Source organism: Crinia signifera, chromosome 8 (genome assembly GCF_055691185.1).
Source record: "Crinia signifera chromosome 8, ASM5569118v1, whole genome shotgun sequence".
Classification (NCBI taxonomy): domain Eukaryota; kingdom Metazoa; phylum Chordata; class Amphibia; order Anura; family Myobatrachidae; genus Crinia; species Crinia signifera.
In genome coordinates, this window is record NC_139224.1 from 71,682,144 (window position 1) to 71,704,194 (window position 22,051).

Below are 22,051 nucleotides of genomic sequence, written 5' to 3' on the forward strand. Positions count from 1 at the left end.
TCTAAGTGATTGTGCACTTTTATAAACAAATACCGGCTACTAACCAAGAGGCTAAAATTACTAACTTTGAATAATCACTAACCCTCGTTTGAAAAAATGCATGCTGCTAATTACTGACTGAGCTTAAAGGATCCTTTATTTGAGGGGAGAGTCCTATTTTTTGTTTGTAAGTCTTGTTTGTCCCAATGTTGGCCACATTGATTTAACTAATGTTGTGAAATTATTTTAATAAAATATCTTTGAATTTAATATTGAACACAGCGCTGTACCATTTTCCTACTTTTCGTATACTATCTCTTTAAGGGGTCTGGTAATCCCCCTTAGGTACGAGCTGGAGTGTTTAATAACAATCAGCGCTAAATATCATTTTTTCCTGTTTTTTTTGCTTCGGGAGAAGGACTTTTCTGATCGGTCAAGACGACCATGTAAGTTTAAAGTGGGCGATAAGGTCTGGCTGTCAACATGCAATATTAAACTCCGACAGGGCACTTCTAAATTCGGCCCAAAATGTATTGGTCCATTTCCCATTATAAAAAGAGTCAATCCTGTCGCCTTTCGTTTACAGATCCCCAGGGCCTTGAGGATTTCTAATACTTTTCATGCTTCTCTCCTCAAACCCGCAGTTGTCTTGAAAAAGTTTCCTCGAAGAATTAGTCGAGGCAAATCTCCGGTTAATGTCCATGGACAATCCAGAATTTTTGGTGGAGAAAATTCTGGATTGTAAAATCTCTCGGGGTTCTCCGTATTTTCTCGTCCATTGGAAGGGGTATGGGCCAGAGGAGAGGTCCTGGGTGTCTGACTTTGACCTGCATGCCCCCAGACTTAAGGCTAATTTATTTCAGGAGTTTCCTCATAAAGCTGGTCTTAGGGTTTTTTTAAGTCAGGCAGAAGCTATCACCAGCAGGGAAGTGCTGGGTTGACTCCCTTAAATGAGACTGGGGAGCCAATCAGCAGTGATGCCCTGCCCTGCCAGAATTAGCTGACCCCACGGACACCTGCGGTCCGTTTATAATCTTTCCCTAAGGAGGCCGTCCTAATCACCTTCCCGGCGGCGTCCTTCGTTGCTAGGCAACGATGCCACCGTGAGCAGGAAGCTCCCTGGCCGCCCACCGGCGTCCCAGGTTGCTGGGAGATGCAGGGCTGGGGGACGGAAGCTGCGTCCATCTGCCGTGTCCTCCGGCGTCAGACCCGGCAGGACGGGTGGCTGGACGGAAGCGCCGCTCCATCCCACGCCCGCAGCACGCAACAGCCTTACTGTGGGGCACAATTTGTAAAGGCATTTTTGTGTGTTGGACATACAATTATGTAATAGGCATTACAGTGTGGTATAATATGTGTGGCCGGAGAGCCTGGCACACGGGGTTAATGGCGGCCACAGCACTGAAGGGGTTAAGCCATTCTGGACAAAGGCACTTGACATGTTTTAAACTGTATGAGCAGCACTGAGCTGGGACAGGACCCCTTCTGCAGTACTGCTGTAAGTTGAAGGCACAAAGTTTATGTATTTATGAAATATATGTTTAGCACTGAGCTGGGACTGTACCATATATTGTGTTGAGGAATGCATTCTGGACTTAAAATGCACTTTGTACCTTTCTGGAGGAAGGAATTTAGCAAATCTTTGTGATGAGGAAATGAGATGCTAAACAGCCTCCTCCTGTCAGAAGGTCTGTGAGTGGCCAAAAACACAGCAGGGAGTAGGCTTTGTGTCTGAAGTCCTGTGAAAAGGTGTTAATAAGGAAACTTGTGCATGTGATGTGTCAAGAAATCCAGGCCATCCTGTGTGCGAGGTGTTGGTAATGCACAGACATTTGTGTTTCTTTATGTAATCTTGATTCATTATGCACTGGAAGTAACATGTAAATTTATTCACACGTATCTCAAATCTTGCATACGTATGTAGCATCAATAAAACGCACAGAAATTCAATTTCAATGGTAAAAGATAAAAAATGAAAACAATGAAAAAAAATATATGCACTGTCCGCACTTTGAAGACACTTGACAGTCTTTTTATGGGAGAATCGGGGTAGGAATATTAGATGTTAAAAAGTACCTCTACTCCCGTCTCCGATCTCCAGTGTCCTGTTGCGCTTCCAAATATCCGTCTCAGGCGGAGACCTGGGCTTTTTATCACACTATGCGTCTGCAGCCGTGGAACCGGCTTCCAGTCAGCAGGGTGTGCTTTTTCCTCAGAGTGGTCCGTTATGTACAGTGATGAAGTCGGTATACAGTGGGTCCTAGTGACGAAATGTTAAAAGAGCTGCTTCATACGATAAATACTTTGGTGACCACGTCCACCTGTGTACCACCCAACGCGTTTCAATCAGGTGCACAGGTGGACGTGGTCACCAAAGTTTTTATTCTTCTCGTATGGAGCAGCTCTTTTAACATTTCGTCACTAGGACCCACTGTATTCCGACTTCATCACCGTATGTAACGGACCACTCTGAGGAAAAAGCACACCCTGCTGACTGGAAGCCGGTTCCACGGCTGCAGACGCATAGTTTGATAAAAAGCCCAGGTCTCCGCCTGAGATGGATATTTGGAAGCGCAACAGGACACTGGAGATCAGAGACGGGAGTAGAGGTACTGTTGAACATCTAATATTCCTACCCTGCTTCTCCCATAAAAAGACTGTCCAGTGTCTTCAAAGTGTGGACAGTGCATATACATTTTTTTCATTGTTTTCATTTTTTATCTTTTTACCATTGAAATTGAATTTCTGTGCGTTTTATTGATGCTACATACGTATGCAAGATTTGAGATACGTGTGAATAAATTTACATGTTACTTCCAGTGCATAATGAATCAAGATTACATAAAGAAACACAAATGTCTGTGCATTACCAACACCTCGCACACAGGATGGCCTGGATTTCTTGACACATCACATGCACAAGTTTCCTTATTAACACCTTTTCACAGGACTTCAGACACAAAGCCTACTCCCTGCTGTGTTTTTGGCCACTCACAGACCTTCTGACAGGAGGAGGCTGTTTAGCATCTCATTTCCTCATCACAAAGATTTGCTAAATTCCTTCCTCCAGAAAGGTACAAAGTGCATTTTAAGTCCAGAATGCATTCCTCAACACAATATATGGTACAGTCCCAGCTCAGTGCTAAACATATATTTCATAAATACCAACAAAAAGGTAACATTTTTCTTTCCATCTAAGCGCCCTAAATCTAAAGCTCCAATACCTGTATCTCTTTTATGCTTACTGCTGGCCGATTGAACCAGTGAGGACTTAGAATTGGGCTGCTGGGAAGGGCGCCTTTGAGAAAAATCACACAAAACCCACTTTTTTTCACTGGAAGTAAGATGTCTGATTGATATGCAAATCCTAGACGTATATGGAAGGATCTGACCATGCCAGTGTGTTTTCTGTCTATATAAAGAGGGCTTCTGCCCTGTGTAAAGTTGTACAATCTACTTGATCTGAGTGCTGTAACATTACTTGTATGCTGTACCTCCTAGGGACCTAGGAGAGGGCTCTTTTAAGAGCTTCTACTTTGAGCAAATAAACCATCTATTGCCCAAGACGACTGCTTTCATCTTGCGACCAACAGAATCACTGCAATAATTCTGTTCTCCGGCTGTTCTGGGTACCAGTATCCAGCGTCCTCGCAGTCTCCGCCCTGCCAGCTACCAAAGCAGAGGCCTGGTCCGTGACCAGTGGGGAACCAAGCGACACCAGTCAGGGGGGTGTCAGCAGCGTGTCGGCGCACACCCTCCTGCAGGTAGTACTCAGGTGCAAGCGTTTGGGCCTGAGGAGGTAACCGTGGTTCCAGATGCCACGTATTAGGAGTCTGGTGGTGGCAGCGATATCCCCGCCCACTGCATAGTGGGTGGAGTCAGTAACAGGCGGTTACTGATGGTAACAGGGAATCCCCTATTGGCCAGGTCCCGTCAGACCAGGAACCGCTATCTGTGGACCAGAAGGGCGTAGACAGAGCGTAAGGGCAGGTGTCCGGTCACAATTTGTAATAGGCATTTTAGCGTGTGGTATAATATGTAATAGGCATTATGGTTTGTGGCATAATATGTAATAGGCATTAGGGTGTGTAGTATAATATGTTATAAGCATTATGGTGGGTGGTATAATATGTAATAGGCATTAGGATGGGTGGCATAATGTGTAATAGGCATTATGGTGAGTGGTATAATATGTAATAGGTATTATGGTGTGTGTTATAATATGTGATAGGCATTACGGTGTGTGGTATATGTAGGGATGTGCACCGGGCACATTTTTTTGTGAAACGCATTTTGGGTTTGTATCTCAGGCAGTGTTTTGGATCAGGATCTGTTCCAAAACACCACCATTTTTGTGTTTTGTGTTTCGGATCTGTATTTTTTTGCCAAAAAACATAAAAATCGCTAAAATCACAGAATTTTTTTTGCACCTATGCTATTATTAACCTCAATATAATTCATTTCCACTAATTTCCAGTCTATTCTGAACACCTCACACCTCACAATATTGTTTTTAGGGCAAAGGGTTGTACTGAGGTAGCTGGATAACTATGATAAGCCACACAAGTGTGTGGCACAAACAAAAGGCTCATCTAGGAGTGGCACTGCAGCGGCAGACAGGATGGCAGTTTGAAAAACTAGGCCCCAAAAAGCACATAATAGCAAAAAAAGAGGTCCTCCCACTCACCCTTATATTGCGGAAATAGGAAATTTTGGTACTTGTGAGTTATCCAGGCGTCCGATTTTTTGATTGTATGCCTTAAGTTAAGGCATACAATCAGATGCGATGCGATGCGATATCGCATCGCATCGCATCGCATGCGACCATCGGATGCGATGACCCGATTTTTCCATAGGAATCAATGTTAAAATGATTCCTATGGAAAAAGGGGTCCTTTTCATACCCCTACTATCCAAGTGGGCATGGAGTTGGATATAAACCTGTGGCGAGCGTAGCGAGCCACCGAGCCCGAAGCGTGGCGAGCGAAGCGAGCCCCGCGAGGGGACGGTATTCCGTGTCCCCTCGCGGGGCTCGCTACGCTCGCCACGCTTCGGGCTCGGTGGCTCGCTACGCTCGCCACAGGTTTATATCCAACTCCATGCCCACTTGGATAGTAGGGGTATGAAAAGGACCCTTTTTCCCATTGAATTCCATGTTAAAATGGACTCAGTCCATTTTAACATTGATTCCTATGGAAAAATCGGGTCATCGCATCGCATCGCATCGCATCCGATGGTCGCATGCGATGCGATGCGATGTCCCGATCCGACCCGATTTAAAAATCGGACGCCCGGATAACTCACAAGTACCGAAATTTTTTACATTTAGAGTCTGTCACACGACTGTGGCTGAAATGATTGGTTTGTTTGGGCCCCACAAAAAAAGAATCAAGCCACCTCTCCCTGTTCAAACTGGCTCTATAGAGGCAAGATGTCATCCTCATCCTCATCCTCCGATTCCTCACCCCCTTCAGTATGTACATCCTCATCCTTACACATTATCAATTCATCCCCACTGGACTCCACAATCACAGGTCCCTCTGTAGTCTCTGGCGGCAATAGCTGGTCTTCGTTGAATAAATTTTGATGAACATCATCTTCTCCAAATTTTGCGGAAGCAACCATCTATGTTGCTCACTGACCAGGTTCCGCATTGCACTAAAAACTTTTTCAGAGTACACACAGGTAGGTTGAGGAGTTTTTGATGCCGCTCCAGCCTTTGGCAGAATGGTGAGAGTGTCCAGCAATCTTGCGGGCCAAGGCATGCATCTCCTGCATGCTCTTGTCACTTTTTAGGTCCTCTTCCGGCAGTGTCTGGGTGTGTGACGCAGGGTGAGAGCGGCAGTGGTGGGCTCCCAGAATAATATATGGAATAACTTCTTCTGCATTACAGTGTCTGTGAATGTGAAACAGTCATGTACGAGTTATCTGTGCTTAAGGTACAATGCTTCCATTAACACTGCAGAATGGCTTCCCGGAGACACCTGTAACACCCTATCTACAGTAAATGTGATTCAGTAGCAGGACAGGTGTGAGAAGCAGCCACCATACACTCTGCACAGAGACCAGCACCTGAGTGACTCAGGTGTGAGAAACAGTTGCTGCAAACTCTGCTTCCACGCACAGAAACCATCATGTGCCGATTGGAGTCGGGAGTGACGTCGCGTGTGAGAGATGAGGCGGTCCTCCTTTTATCCATCTCATTTTACGTCTCCCAGCCAGTGTTCTCTATCATGCACGCAGGACTCCCTGTGTGCCAGCGCCGAGTCCCGGCGGCACCCAGGTACAGCTACAGTGATTTCCAGTTGTTTCAGTGAATTTTGCTAGGATTTGACCGATTTCCACTGTTTCCTGTGCGATGGCAGCATCTTCTGTGACTCTGTTCACGCTCCGCAGAGTGAGGAGGGCGCTGTTCGCTTTTTACAGGAGCGTCACCTGCTGCCAGTGACGGTGACATGCACTAATGGACACCCCATGAGGTTGTCTATAAAGGAGTGTATGTGGAGGTGCCACATCAAGAACTGTCGGCAAAAGGTGAGCCTGAGAGCGGGCCATTTCTTCCCGGGGTGCTGCTTGCCATTTGTCAAGTTGCTGAGGTTCATTTACTCCTGGTCAGAGGAGATTACCTCAATTGATTTCTGTGACCGGGAGCTCAAAATGTCTAACAAGACAGTTGTCCTCTATAATGCCTGGATGCGGGAGGCATGCCAATTGGACTTGATGGTGCAGCCGCAGTGCCGCATTGGGGGCCCCGGACAAATAGTGGAAGTTGACAAAAGTCTATTTGTCAAAATGCAGAGCAACGTGGGATGAGTTTTTCCCCAACAGTGGGTGTTTGGAGGAATCTCACGTGAGACAGGCCAGTGCATCATGACCCCAGTGCCGCAACGGGACGACAGCACCATCATGGCCGCAATAAACGCAAACATTGAGCCCGGAACAACAATTTATACCGACTGTTGGCGTGCTTACAGCACAAAGGAACTACAACAGGCCAGATATCACCATGCCCGTGTGAATCACAAAGATAACTTTGTGGATCCAGAAAGCGGTGTACACGCAAACCAGAGCCGGCCTTAGGCATAGGCAAACTAGGCAATTGCCTAGGGCATTTGGAATGCCTAGGGGCATCAGCAGCTTCTGCTGATTAAAATGATATGCAACATGCCTATATTCTGTGTGTGAGTGAGGCTGAATCTGCATATGAAATAGTGTATTCATAGAAATCACTGTAAGATAGCATTCCGTATGCAGGTACAGCCACAGTCGCACACAGAATATAGGCATGCCGCATAGCATTTTAATCATCAGAAGCTCCTTGTGTGTGCTGGTTATAACAATGCAAATAAGATACATTTTCAGCAAAAAAGGCACCCAACGTTAGCAGAACTGGCCAGGAGCTGCATGGCTTATTGAGTCAAGATGTATGAGGAAACATCTGTATCCAAGCAGAGGTAGAGGTCACAGTGGCGAGTGCTGTCTGCGGGTGGGCTGGTTGTGCAATAGTGTTCGCAATATCTGTAAGGGGCATTATGTGTGTCATGTATAAATGCATTAATAATGTGCGACATACAGTATGTGTAACAAACATTATGTGTGTCATGTGTATAAGGGTATTAATAATGTGCAACATATGTATAAGGGGTATTATGTGTGTCATGTGTATAAGGGTATTAATAATGTGCAACATATGTGTAAGGGGCATTATGTGTGTCATTGTGTGTATGAAGGGCATTAATAAAGGTTGGCATAATGTGTAAGGGGCATTATGTTTATAAGGACATTAATAATGTGTGTCATGTGTAAGGGGCATTACTGTGTGGTATTATCAGGGGTACAGAGAGAAAGGGGTAGGGGGTACAAATTACCCAGGCCAAAGTCTGATGGAAGGGCCCCCTCCCCTTAAGTGACAGCAGCAGCTGCAGCTCTTCTCCTCTGCCCAGCACACCCTGCTTTGTGCTGGGTTGCAGTGTGGCCATGAAGGTGCTTAAAATACAATATTTTCTCAGGATTTTTTTCTAAGGGTATAATGTGAATAATGTGAGGAGAAATGTATATAAGGTAAAAGTGGTACTACTGTGAGATGTAACGTGAATAAGGGACACCATCGCATTATATAATGTGAATAAAGTTGCACTACTGTGTGGCATAATTTGAATTGGGGGTACTATTGTGTGACCATGCCCCTTCCCAGCAAGAACACACCCCTGTTTGGGCTGAGCACCAAATGTGTGCACTGTTTATATTTAAAATATTGCGGGTAGGAGCACCAAAATGATGACTGCTATAATGAGGGTTGATGGTGCTGGGAAAGGGGAGCAGGGTCAGAGGCGGAACTAGTGGCGGTGCTAGAGGGCACCAGCCAAAATCTTGCCTAGGGCGTCATTTAGGCTAGGGCCGGCTCTGACGCAAACGATGAGCGGCTTTAGGGATGTGCTAAATGGAGGAACAAGCACCATCGTGGTACTGCTCGCCACCACTTAGATTCTTATATGCAAGAATTAATTTGGCGAAAATGCTTGGCAGGTGATAACGCATTTGAATGCATATTACATACCTTGACTCTGCTACCACAAGTGGATTGACTTCTTAATTTCTGTTGTTTTTGCTATAATTGTTATTGGCCTATCATTGCCACTTTTATTGATACTATTAATTGTTCTATGATATTTAATCCTTATATCTTCAATAATTCATACAGTTATTCTTTAACACGTGTTGTCATTACTGTGTCAGATGAATGATATTGCTGGTGTGAATGTGTCCCCAAGCGTGGTGAGCCCCCCCCCCCCCACTATCCACGTCATCCCGAAGCGTGGTGAGCGCAGCGCCCGACCTTTTCATACCCCCATTATCCACGTCGGCGTGGAGTTGATATTAATATAGTGTGGCGAGTGCAGCGAGCCACCAAGCCAGCACGCGTAATACATGTAACATAATACGTGTCCCCTCGTGGGGCTCGCCGCGCTTCTGGCTCGGTGGCAAGCTGCGCCCGCCACACTGTATAAATTCAACTCCACGCCGACGTAGATAGTGGAGGTATGAAAAGGTCCGGCGGATGTGTTCAGCCGCCCAGTGGCAAACGCAGGATTTTCAGAAGGGGGTTTACAGAGGGGCGGAGCAAAGCACGGAGATGGACACTTAGGTGACCCAGTATATGCCGGGTCAGTTAAAGTATTCTAGATAGACCAAATGTATATAAATAATTATAATACACACATATATATATATATATATATATATACATAGGCAGAGAGATGATCGGCACTCCTGTGGATAGCGTAGAGAGGATAATGCCCAGGTGCCTTGTCTTAGTGCGAGTAAGCACTATACAATAGACGATGGGTAGATAACCGGCACTCTCAGGACTTGTAAAATGAAGGCAGCAGACACGGAGGTCTTCAGCAATGTTTCGGTTTATTATAACCGTTATCAAGCTCACAAGAACAGTAACACAGTGCATACATATATAGACTTACCAACACCACAGTGCAGGGCGCCCGCACCCCTCCGTCAGCCCGGATCACATGACGTCACCCTCATGGGACGCGCACCAGCCGGTGCGTCCGGACCTCCGTTGGGGTTGCTAGGCGACCTATAGTCAACAATAAAAAAGTGCATAAGTGAATAAATGATTAAAAACCAAGAGTTCCCAAAATATAAAACAGTGTCACAAGTGTGACAACGAGCCCAATGTGTCAATACACAATCCTTGGGTATACATAGCTGAATGCAAATAACATCAATACAGCAAAACAATAAAGTGTGAAGAACAGCAATGGAAAAACACAGCTGGGTATAGTCTGAAACCCATATATACTGTGCAAAGAGGAATCACGAGCGGGGGGGAATTTACAGGAAGCAATGCAGACTGCAAGATTCGTTGAGGCCAAGAGGGTGTACGGTATTTAATCTGTAGATCCACCTAGCTTCCCTTTGAAGAAGTAAGAGATCACGGTCCCCACCTCTGAGACTTAGGGGTATCTGATCAATGATCTTGTACCTTAGTGTCGCTAGGCTATGTTTCTGTTCCCGAAAGTGGCGAGGAACGGGTTGTTCATTGGGGGGTATCCTTCCCTCTAGGGAGGCTCTGATGCTGGAACGGTGTCCCGCCATTCTGGTCTTAAACTGGCATGTCGTTTTACCTACGTAAAGTAGGCTGCAGGGACATCTGATGATGTAGACCACATGTGTCGACGTGCATGTCAACACATGCTTAATCATAATGGTTTCGCCAGAATGGGGATGTTTAAAGGAGTCACCCGTCTCAAGGAAACCACAAGTGGTGCAGTTAATACATTTATAGCAACCTGGTTTGCGTTGCAAGAAACCAGGTGTTACAGTCATGCTGAATTTAGAAATATCATTGTGCACCAAGTAGTCCTTGAGATTGCGGTTCCTCTTGTAACTGGGTAATAGTTTGTGGCGAGCGAAACATTTAAGATCAGTGTCACTAGTTACCATGGGCCAAAGTTGTTTGGCAGCTTTGGTAATAGCTTGTGAGGAGCTGTTGAAAGATTGAACAAACGGGATACTGTCATGCAGGGCCGTCTTCTCTCTGACAGCTAGGGTGTCTTTTCTGGGGGTATTAAGGGCTTTTTGTTTGGCACTCAACAAATCGGGCAGTCTGTATCCCCTGCAAACAAATTTGTCAATCATCTCATTAATTTCCTTTTCTGCATCCCTCGGGTCATCGCAGATTCTGCGTGCCCTGAGAAATTGCGAGAAGGGTAGGCCTCTCTTAGTGGACTCTGGGTGGGCGCTAGTGCAGTGCAACAGGGTGTTGCGATCTGTCGGTTTTTTGTACAGATTGGTGGAGATCCTGTTATCACACAGCGTAATTTGGACATCGAGATAGTGAATGGAGCTGTCGCTGATGTCATGGGTGAACTTAATCGTGGTATCTAAATTGTTTATATAGGTAATGTGGTTTATAAGATCTTCTTTGGTGCCTGACCAGATCAACAAGAGGTCATCAATGTACCGTGTGAACAAGATAATTTTGTCAGAGATGGTTTTATCGTTAAAGAAGAATTCTTTTTCCATTTTGAACATATATCCATTGGCAAACGCAGGGGCTACGCAGGATCCCATCGCGCAGCCCCTGCGTTGCAGATACCATTTTTTGTCAAACAGGAAATAATTCCTTGTCAGAGTCAGCGTGAGCAAATTCATAAACAGTTCAATATTAGGACCAGCATACACAGGGTTATTCTCAAGCAGGGATTTGACAGCCTCCACACCTTGCCTGTGTGGGATGTTGGTGTAGAGGCTGACAACATCCAGGGTACACAGTAAGCAATTATCAGGCAGTGTGGGTAACGACATCAGCTTATTGATAAGTGTCGTAGTATCTTTAAGGTAAGTCGGTTGTACCTGTATGGATGGTTGGAGATGGTAATCCAAGAATTTGGCTACCTCATAATAGATAGAGTCACGTGCCGCAATGATGGGGCGGCCAGGAGGATTCAAAGCATCTTTATGGAGTTTGGGCAGGGAGTACAGGATGGGGGCAATAGGGTGCTCACGGAAAAGGGCCTTGGCGATATTGTCCGTGATCATTTTGTCAGTGGTCGCCTGTTGTAGGACTTCCCGGAGTTCAAGGTTGTATAATGCCGTAGGATCGTTGGGTAACAGGAGATACACATCTTCATCCGACAATTGTCGCAGGAGTTCGTTCCGATAATCATCTATGTCCTGGATCACAATGCCCCCTCCTTTGTCCGCGGGGCGTATGGTTATAGATGTATCCTTTCCCAGGTCCCTTAGGCATTGGAATTCTTTTTTGGACATATTAGGTACCTTGTTGGTGGGGCGATGTCCTTCTGTTAGTGCCAGGTGATCCAGAGCTCTATTGTATGATTTAAGTGCTTGGCTGTTAGTAGTTGGATCAAATGTCGAGCGGGGACGGAAAAGCATCACATCGGGGTTAGTCTCAGTAATTGGTAGTGTCTCCGTTTTTTTTGAAAAGAATTCTTTAAGTCTGAGTTTGCGGTGGAATTTATATGATTCTATTTTCCACTGGAAGTCATCGAAACCAGGTGAGGGGACGAAGGATAAACCTTTACTTAGGATTGTCATCTCTTCGGGCGATAATTCCCGGCTGGAGAGGTTGAAGATCACCTGCTCTTGTTGTACCCTCGTCTCCTTCTTGTGGTTCCTGAGCCACTGGCCACCTCTTCTGGCAGGACGTCCCCGGACTCGATCCTCTGCGCCCGGGTTTTCACCCCTAAAGGGAGCCTCTGCTTGGGCTGGTCTTCCCTTTCACTTTGTGAGGATGCTCCCCCACTGGAGTAGTCGGTATCACCCCAGCGATTCCTGCGTCTGGGTGGTCGTCTGCGGTCGGTACGCTGCCTGTTGCTAGAACTGTTATTGATCCAGGAATATACTTTTTGTTCCTGGTAGTCACGCTGTACAATTTCAAGTTTGTTCCTCTTGAATTTGATTAAGTCTTTCTTATAGGTCTCAATCTGTGTTGTAAGTTTGTCTTGCCACTTCGTGTCAGGGTCACTTTGAAGGCCAGGTAGATGTGCACGTTCGAAGGTGCTGATTTTCTCTTTTACTTCTGTCAGTTCCTTCCTTGCCTCGGAGATGACTAACAGCATCAGGTCTAGGCTGCACTTATTGAGAATTGCAGCCCAGCGTCTGCAGAAGTCTGGATTGTACTTCCCTATAGTAGGGGTATTTCGGACTCTGAAGCCCCGGGGAATAAGGCCGGCACGGTGGTAGTCTGAGAGGGACCTTGAAAAAGTTGTTGGAAAACAACGAAACGCGTTGGTTTTACCCACTGTTGGACTCTGGACTCTGCTGCTTATTATTCCACTTGAACCAGCTCCTGCCACCCCATTGGACCCCCACTATTCCAAACCACCAAATTGGACTCCTATTTCCAGGGACACCATCATCTGCCCAAATTTTGGAGACCCACCTGGTAATCTTCAGATTCACCTGCGTAACACCTCCAGGCAAATTGTAAGGGACTTCAGCAGTACTATTGGACACCCTGTTACCATCTAAAACGGATTACAATTTAGGGGGATACCACCATCTGCTCAATTCTTGGAGACCCACCTGGCATCTCAAAAAGGCGTACTGTCTAACATCTCCAGGCAAACTTAAAGGGACTTCAGCAGTAAATCTTGGACACTCCGATACCATCAAACGGAATACATCCAAGGGGTAATATGTCTATACTTAATTATAAGGAGCATATATAGGAACAAGTGGAAGTTCCACTATTCCAGGGTCCGCAGTAATTTTATCATTGTTGTTTTAGTAGTGTTTTTTATTGTGCACAATATTGCATATTAAATATTTTCTACAAATTTATGTGATACTCAGTTGATCTAAGTGTGATTTTTTAAGCGCTCCACCACCTTCTTTTTTCTTTTGTTTATGAATTTGCTCACGCTGACTCTGACAAGGAATTATTTCCTGTTTGACAAAAAATGGTATCTGCAACGCAGGGGCTGCGCGATGGGATCCTGCGTAGCCCCTGCGTTTGCCAATGGATATATGTTCAAAATGGAAAAAGAATTCTTCTTTAACGATAAAACCATCTCTGACAAAATTATCTTGTTCACACGGTACATTGATGACCTCTTGTTGATCTGGTCAGGCACCAAAGAAGATCTTATAAACCACATTACCTATATAAACAATTTAGATACCACGATTAAGTTCACCCATGACATCAGCGACAGCTCCATTCACTATCTCGATGTCCAAATTACGCTGTGTGATAACAGGATCTCCACCAATCTGTACAAAAAACCGACAGATCGCAACACCCTGTTGCACTGCACTAGCGCCCACCCAGAGTCCACTAAGAGAGGCCTACCCTTCTCGCAATTTCTCAGGGCACGCAGAATCTGCGATGACCCGAGGGATGCAGAAAAGGAAATTAATGAGATGATTGACAAATTTGTTTGCAGGGGATACAGACTGCCCGATTTGTTGAGTGCCAAACAAAAAGCCCTTAATACCCCCAGAAAAGACACCCTAGCTGTCAGAGAGAAGACGGCCCTGCATGACAGTATCCCGTTTGTTCAATCTTTCAACAGCTCCTCACAAGCTATTACCAAAGCTGCCAAACAACTTTGGCCCATGGTAACTAGTGACACTGATCTTAAATGTTTCGCTCGCCACAAACTATTACCCAGTTACAAGAGGAACCGCAATCTCAAGGACTACTTGGTGCACAATGATATTTCTAAATTCAGCATGACTGTAACACCTGGTTTCTTGCAACGCAAACCAGGTTGCTATAAATGTATTAACTGCACCACTTGTGGTTTCCTTGAGACGGGTGACTCCTTTAAACATCCCCATTCTGGCGAAACCATTATGATTAAGCATGTGTTGACATGCACGTCGACACATGTGGTCTACATCATCAGATGTCCCTGCAGCCTACTTTACGTAGGTAAAACGACATGCCAGTTTAAGACCAGAATGGCGGGACACCGTTCCAGCATCAGAGCCTCCCTAGAGGGAAGGACACCCCAATGAACAACCCGTTCCTCGCCACTTTCGGGAACAGAAACATAGCCTAGCGACACTAAGGTACAAGATCATTGATCAGATACCCCTAAGTCTCAGAGGTGGGGACCGTGATCTCTTACTTCTTCAAAGGGAAGCTAGGTGGATCTACAGATTAAATACTGTACACCCTCTTGGCCTCAACGAATCTTGCAGTCTGCATTGCTTCCTGTAAATTCCCCCCCGCTCGTGATTCCTCTTTGCACAGTATATATGGGTTTCAGACTATACCCAGCTGTGTTTTTCCATTGCTGTTCTTCACACTTTATTGTTTTGCTGTATTGATGTTATTTGCATTCAGCTATGTATACCCAAGGATTGTGTATTGACACATTGGGCTCGTTGTCACACTTGTGACACTGTTTTATATTTTGGGAACTCTTGGTTTTTAATCATTTATTCACTTATGCACTTTTTTATTGTTGACTATAGGTCGCCTAGCAACCCCAACGGAGGTCCGGACGCACCGGCTGGTGCGCGTCCCATGAGGGTGACGTCATGTGATCCGGGCTGACGGAGGGGTGCGGGCGCCCTGCACTGTGGTGTTGGTAAGTCTATATATGTATGCACTGTGTTACTGTTCTTGTGAGCTTGATAACGGTTATAATAAACCGAAACGTTGCTGAAGACCTCCGTGTCTGCTGCCTTCATTTTACAAGTCCTGAGAGTGCCGGTTATCTACCCATCGTCTATTATATATATATACATACATAACAGCAGTGTAGACCCCTGGGCATAGCAATGTATTGGGGCCCATACCGATCCTCCAGCGGTAGGGGGTGCTATGAGCAGAAGCTTTGATGTCCCACAGGTGGTAGGGGGTATTATATCAACCGCTCAGCATGTAGGGCCTGAATCAGTAATTTCCACTAATTACCCCTTTACTGCACAGATGGTGGTAGAAGGGGGCATTGGGCTGAATGAAGGGGCCCTGATACATAACTTCCAGGGTGGTAGAGGATGTTTAATATGCAGAGGAGGGGTGAATAGTGGAGTGGGCTTATTATTCATAATTTTCTGGTGGGAGGACAGCTTGCTTGACTGCAGATATCTCCAGTTCCCAGAAATAGATTTCTTAGATTTTAATGGAATTAAAAACTAGAGAATCCCACCTATCAAATGGTATTGGGGACTAGGGGATCAGAATTCAGGAGGCAGAGCAATCTGCCAATGAGTATATAAAACTACATACCAGGTGTGTGTAGCTGGAGTAGTAACTAGCTCCTGGAAGGCTAATATCTCTGGTTCTGGGAAAAGTAGAGACAAGCTACTAGTGTCCATCAAAGGGAGAGAGCCCCAGCTTTTGGAATATACCCTCAGAAAAACTCTAAGTCAGACAGAATCTGAAATATCTGACTGGGAATAGCAATTAACATTCTTGGATGGGGAACACTGTTTTGAAGTCAGATATCTCCGGTTCCCAAGGGCCGATTTTTAAAATTCTTGTACCCATGGAAAGAGGGGACCCTCAGCTTTCAGCCTAGTGCCCTTAGACTCCTGGGGGGTTTCTGGGTACTCAGAAACCCCCCCTGCGTGCACGCGGGGCTCGCTGCGCTCGGCACGCTTCTAGATGATGTGGATAGTGGGCGGGGGGTGGCCTTTAAAAATGACATTATATGTAATTTAATTGTATAGCACATTCAGTGACATTATTATATGTCCAATCAGAACCAATATCTCATTGCATCGCATGCCATACAATAATGGCATGCGATGCGATGCGATGGGATGCGATTTTTTTATCGCACCCGATTTATGTAATGTATTCACTGACAGAGCAGTGAATACATTACATAGGAAAATCGCATTGCATCACATCGCATGCAATAATGACATGCCATGCGATGCAAAGCGATTTCACTACCCTGAATAGCCCACTACGCAAATAATGTAGTGGGCGCCGTGATAATACACAAGTACCGAATTATATTAGATAATTGGGAAGCCAAGGAACTTTCATTTATGTACCTTTTGGAGAACAGACTGTACTAAAATGTAGTGTGCATTGCAATCTGAACATTAATTAAAGTGCGCCAAATCCAGGTCTAATTACCCAGTTAATTTTAAGTTATTAATATCAGTTTGAATTTAATTATAATTGCTTATTACTAATTTTTATATGTGTACGGTATATTACATTTATTGGTTGTTATTATGTTGTAATTAAAATGGCCATCTATCTCAGTATCATTTATGATTTAAATACATTTATATTTATATACATAATTTTTAGTCCTTGTCTGGCACTTGTGATTTCAGTATATGGTGCAATATCTAGATTAGCGCAGGGTTCCATTAAAATCAGCCTATAAAAAAGCCTATTTCTCTAGTAAAAACTAGTATGGTGTGGTACTTTTTTGGAAATGCTGCACCACCAAATTTATTGTGTGGGCAAAACATGGCACATGTTGGAAATTGCCCATATGTAATGCCCGCACAATGTTACTGGCGTTGTCCGACACCACAAATCCCCATCACAGTCTAAGTGGGGTAAGCCACTGCAAGATGATTTCCCTCAGTTTCTCTAAGAGGTTTTTGGCATTGTGCATCTTTCTGAAACTGGTGATACACAGCGTAGCCTGCCTTGGAAGGAGCTGGCATTTCAGAGATGCTGCTGCTGCTGTTGCTGTGGAACTTTGCAATTTTGGAATTTACATGCCTTCTATGAAGACAATGGGCATCGGCCTTGGCAGACGACGTTGATTGCATTTAATGTTCTATGTCATGACTAGTGGCAGCAGCTTCAGCACTAGGAGGAAGTGGTTCTTGTTCTTTCATTATTGGAGCCTCCATATTTTTGTTCTCCATTATCTTTCTGGAGTTATAAAATATATGTGTCACAGCAGTGGCAAGTGGAGCCCATATGCTTCTTTTGGAAAAATGTAAGATGGGGGTGGGGGGTGTTAATGCTATGGGTGCAGGGAGTATTAAAAATGTGGCCTCCTGCTGTGGCATTCCCTTCCTGGCTAGTGGAGCTTGATGCTAGTTTCAAAAATATGGGGGTCCCCTATGTCCATTTCCCCCATAGGAACTAGGACTGGTCCATATGATTATTTCACCCTGTGGTAGCATGTATACAGGTGAAACTCGAAAAATTTGAATATTGTGCAAAAGTTCATTTATTTCAGTAATTCGACTTAAAGGTGAAGCGAAGAAATTATGTAGACTCAATACATGCAAAGTGAGATATTTCAAGTCTTTATTTGTTATAATTTTAATGATTACAGTTTACAGGTTATGAAATCCCCATTCCAAAATCTCAGAAAATTTACATGAAATCAATAAAAAAGAATTTAAATAATGAAATGTTGGCCCTCTAAAAATTCTAATCATGTATTACTACTCAGTACATGGATTGTGCCCCTTTTGCATGAATTACTGCCTCAATGCAGTGTGGCATAGATGCTATCAGCCTGTGGCACTACTGAGGTGTTATGGAGGACCAGGATGCTTCAATTGCGGCCTTCAGCTCTTCTGCATTGTTTGGTCTCATGTCTCTCATCTTTCTCTTGCCAATGCCCCATAGATTCCCTATGGGATTCAGGTCAGGCGAGTTTACTGGCCAATCCAGCACAGTAATTCCATGTTCATTGAACCTGGTTTCGGCAGTGTGAGCAGGTGCCAAGTCCTGCTGGAAAATTATGTCAGCATCTGCTTGTCTGCTGAAGGAAGCATGAAGTGCTCTAAAATGTCCTGGTAGATGGCTACTTTGACGCTGGATTTAATAAAAGCACAGTGGACCAACATCAGCAGATGACATGGCTTCCCATATCAAAACAGACTGTGGAAACCACACTGGACTTCAAGCATCTTGTATTGTGTGCCTCTCCATTCTTCCTCCAGACTCTGGGACCTTGGGAAATTTGCTCTCATCAGAAAAGAGGACTTTGGACCACTGAGCAACAGACCAGATATTTTCTGCTTTAGCTCAGGTAAGATGCTTCTGATGTTGTTTGTTGGTCAGAATTGACTTGACAAGAGGAATACGACATTTGAAGCCCATGTCCAGGATCCGTCTGTGTGTGGTGGCTCAGCCTCAGTCCACTCCTTATGAAGCTCCCCCACACTTTTGAATGGCTTTTTCCTGACAATCCTCTTCAGGTTGAGATCATCCCTGCTGCTTGTGCACCTTTTTCTTTCATGCTTTTCCTTTCCACTCATTGGGCCTTATTCTGGTCGATGCGTAAATTTCCGAATTCTTTCGGATGGCGTTTTTTAGCCATCTGCGCATGCATAGGCAATGGTATGCGCATGTGCCATGCACGGTCTCCGTACTCGTTCTCACTAATACCGTACAGAAATGTGCACCACATTCACTCGGAAAATATGGGCGTAATATGGGCGTCATTCGGAAGTACACAGGGGCGTAGTTTCAAAGTGGGCTAAACTGGGTGTAAACATGGGCGTACACGAGGGAGTGCACTAATTCTGGTAGGTGTGCATTCGGATAGAACACCAACTGCAAACGAACCAAAAGGCAGGAAATATGCGGTCTCCATAAGCAAGTATTGCTTTGCGGACACCACTCGGTCATGCGCTAGGCATTTGGATCGCCCAATTAGTACGGCCGCACCTGAACCAATGTCAGTTGAACACAATACAATCCACTCCTCTACTCATTACTCATTAATTACACTCTTGTCATTGCTTCAATTGGAACCATTGCAGCCTAAATGGACCATTACAAAACACAGGTTGCCTAATTTCATAAGTGTGTCATGTGACAGATTTATGAGTTCAGATAATAGTCGTGAGTTTTGCGGAAATACACTGCATCGGTGGGTACGGCCAGCATCCAGTCCGTTCAGATGCTGTAAGACCGTGCAGAATATGTGTGTGTCCACCGCACACACAAGCTTTGGATGTCGTCCGTAAACACGCCCTCTTCTTAGAGAGCGAGTCCGTCCGAATGCGGAGGACCTGTGGGCGTTTCTTCTTACAATGTCCGCACAGCGTGGCGTGCGGCCTGCTCCGAAAGAATTTGGAAATTTACGCACCAACCAGAATAACCTCCCTTGTGTGAGGCTTTCCTCCTTGTGGAGAGTGTCAATGATGGTTTTCAGGTCAGCAGTCTTCCCCATGATTGTGAATTCTACTGAACCATACTGAGAGATTATTTAAAGGCTCAGGAACCCTTTGCAGGTGTTTTGGATTATTTAGCTGATTAGAGTGTGACATTTTGAGTCTACAGTATTGAACCTTTTTACAATATTCAAGTTTTCTGAGATTTTGGATGTGGAGTTTTCATAAACTGTAAGCCATATTCATCATAATTATAGCAAATAAAGGCTTGCAATATCTCACTTTGCATGTAATGGTTCTAAATAATATATAAGTTTTCACATTTTAGGTTGAATTACTGAAATAAATGAACTTTTGCATGGCATTCAAATTATTTGAGTTTCACCTGTACTGCAAAAAGATTGGCTATAGTATAGAAGCCTATGGGACACCACATGGCAGTTGTATTGGTGAGGATGAGTACTGCATACTCTAGCAGAACAAAATAAACACTCTCTGACCAGATGATTTGTGAAGATTTGAACCAGCTAAGGCCTTTGCCATCCAACACACAGAAATTATTCAGGCACACAATCAGAAATCCATGGTCGATGGTATTAAATAAATTATGCTAAAAGATTTAAAAGGATTACAAGTGAACAGTCACAAGTACAAGTGAACACGATTGCACCGTGCGATGCGATGCAGGCTCCCATGGGCATGTCATCGCACAGTACAAAAAGTATGTGCTGCACATACTTTTTCTACTGTACTTGGATCGTATTGCAACCAAATCGCATACGATTTGATCGTGTGCGATCCGATTAAGTACAAAATGCACGGGAAAAATCTCACTCTGTATGGGCACCTTAATGCTTCCAAGACATACTTGATAATATTTTAACTACACCAAAATATTACATCTAATACTGTATATCTTTATTTTATCCAACTACAGTTGTACGATGTCCACATTTATCATCTCAGCATCAGGGGTACATGAACTGTTCTCATGTGTGGGGAAACTTCAGTTTTCAATCCGTCTGCCATTTTGGATGCTTGGAAGGATTTCTTCTTTACGGGAGTGATACAATCCAATGTGTATCATCTGGGAGATGGAGCAGCAACACTCCACATTGTTCAGGTACTGAAATTAATGCACAGAACTTTTAAAAATTGTAAATTTGTATATATGTATATATATATATATATATATATATATATATATATATATATATATATATATAGCAATCCAAAGTCTGCCGGCACTCTATGCCAAACGTAACAACATGCCCCCGGTGCCAGAAATAGATTTTGGATTACTATATATAAATATATATAACATAGAACACCCACCGTGTCTCCCCGCAGGGTGGTGAGATTGTGGGCGGTATTCAATGAGCCTGATTCGCCAGGTTTTTATGGCGAATTTGTGCTGTTTGGCGAATTTCTGTCAAAAACGGTGAATCACCCTATTCAATGACCACATGGCGAATACATTTGAAGGTTTTTTTCGCCATGATTCACCGAGTAGCAATCGCTATCTTTTTATGGTGAAGTGGAATGTGAACTTTTAAAATAAAGTGTTTTGTTTTTTACATTTGGTGTCAAACAATCAGGAATTTTATTCTGAGGAGGGGCATGCTATTTTTATTCATGTGCTGTAAGCACATGATTATATATTTAATTTTAAAAATAATATTTTTTTTTTATTTTTTTTTTACACAGCATCCAGCAGGTGGCGCCAGAGCGGAGCCGCTCATTACATATTCATATATTCACTGCACGATCATTACGATCCTGTGTAGTGAATATACGCTCGCCTGCTGGCACCCCCGGGGGGGGCAGCCTGTGCTGCCTGGCACCCGGGGAGCACACCTAACCCCCCACAAAGGTCTGGGCTAGGCAGAGAGACTACCATCTCTCTGCCTGGCACCGTCCTGAGGCTCCCTGTGGCAATCGCCGCAGGAGCTCATATTCGCCAGTCAGGGGCTCGCTGCCCCTGACTCGTTGAATACCGGAGCCCGCCGGCTCCGGAACGTGGCGAATGTGCAGCGAATCCAAAAAAGGATTCGCTGCACCTCGCAGGTATTCTCATTGAATACCGCCCTAAGAGGCGGCACTCCACGGACTTTTGACAATAAATTTTTAGTGGTACATCAAATGGAAGGACAACGTTTCATGACCACTTGGGGTCTTTTCATCAGGTCCAAAAAAGCAGACTAAGAGGTGTACAGACAATAATCAAACAGTCTTACCATAGCTGCATGTGTAGTCAGCGTCTAACTCACGCTTGGCGTGGACACCCCGCACTTCCGGGTTGTTCCATCAGGTCTGACACGCCCCATGGGGGAGTGGTGACACCACGTCACTGTCTCCTCCCGTCAGAGCGATGAGCCGGGTGAAAATCAATCTAGTGCAAAAAATAAACAAAAGCGTACTGTCAGTGTCAAAATGAGAACAAACTGTGTGTGTGCGCTGAGCTAACTGAACATGTGTAGATGTTGGAGTCGCCTATGTGTTGCGGGTA

General features: G+C 44.6%; 1 protein-coding gene across 1 annotated transcript in view; it reads left to right on the top strand.

Moving 5' to 3' along the window:
- The window catches only part of LOC146026207 (L-selectin-like), a 237,071-nt gene that overhangs the window by 121,575 nt on the left and 93,445 nt on the right, over positions 1-22,051 (top strand). The window contains exon 7 of the mRNA XM_083156666.1: positions 20,480-20,665. Within this exon, the coding sequence (XP_083012792.1) occupies positions 20,480-20,665 (186 nt within the window). The remainder of the gene's footprint in view (positions 1-20,479; positions 20,666-22,051) is intronic.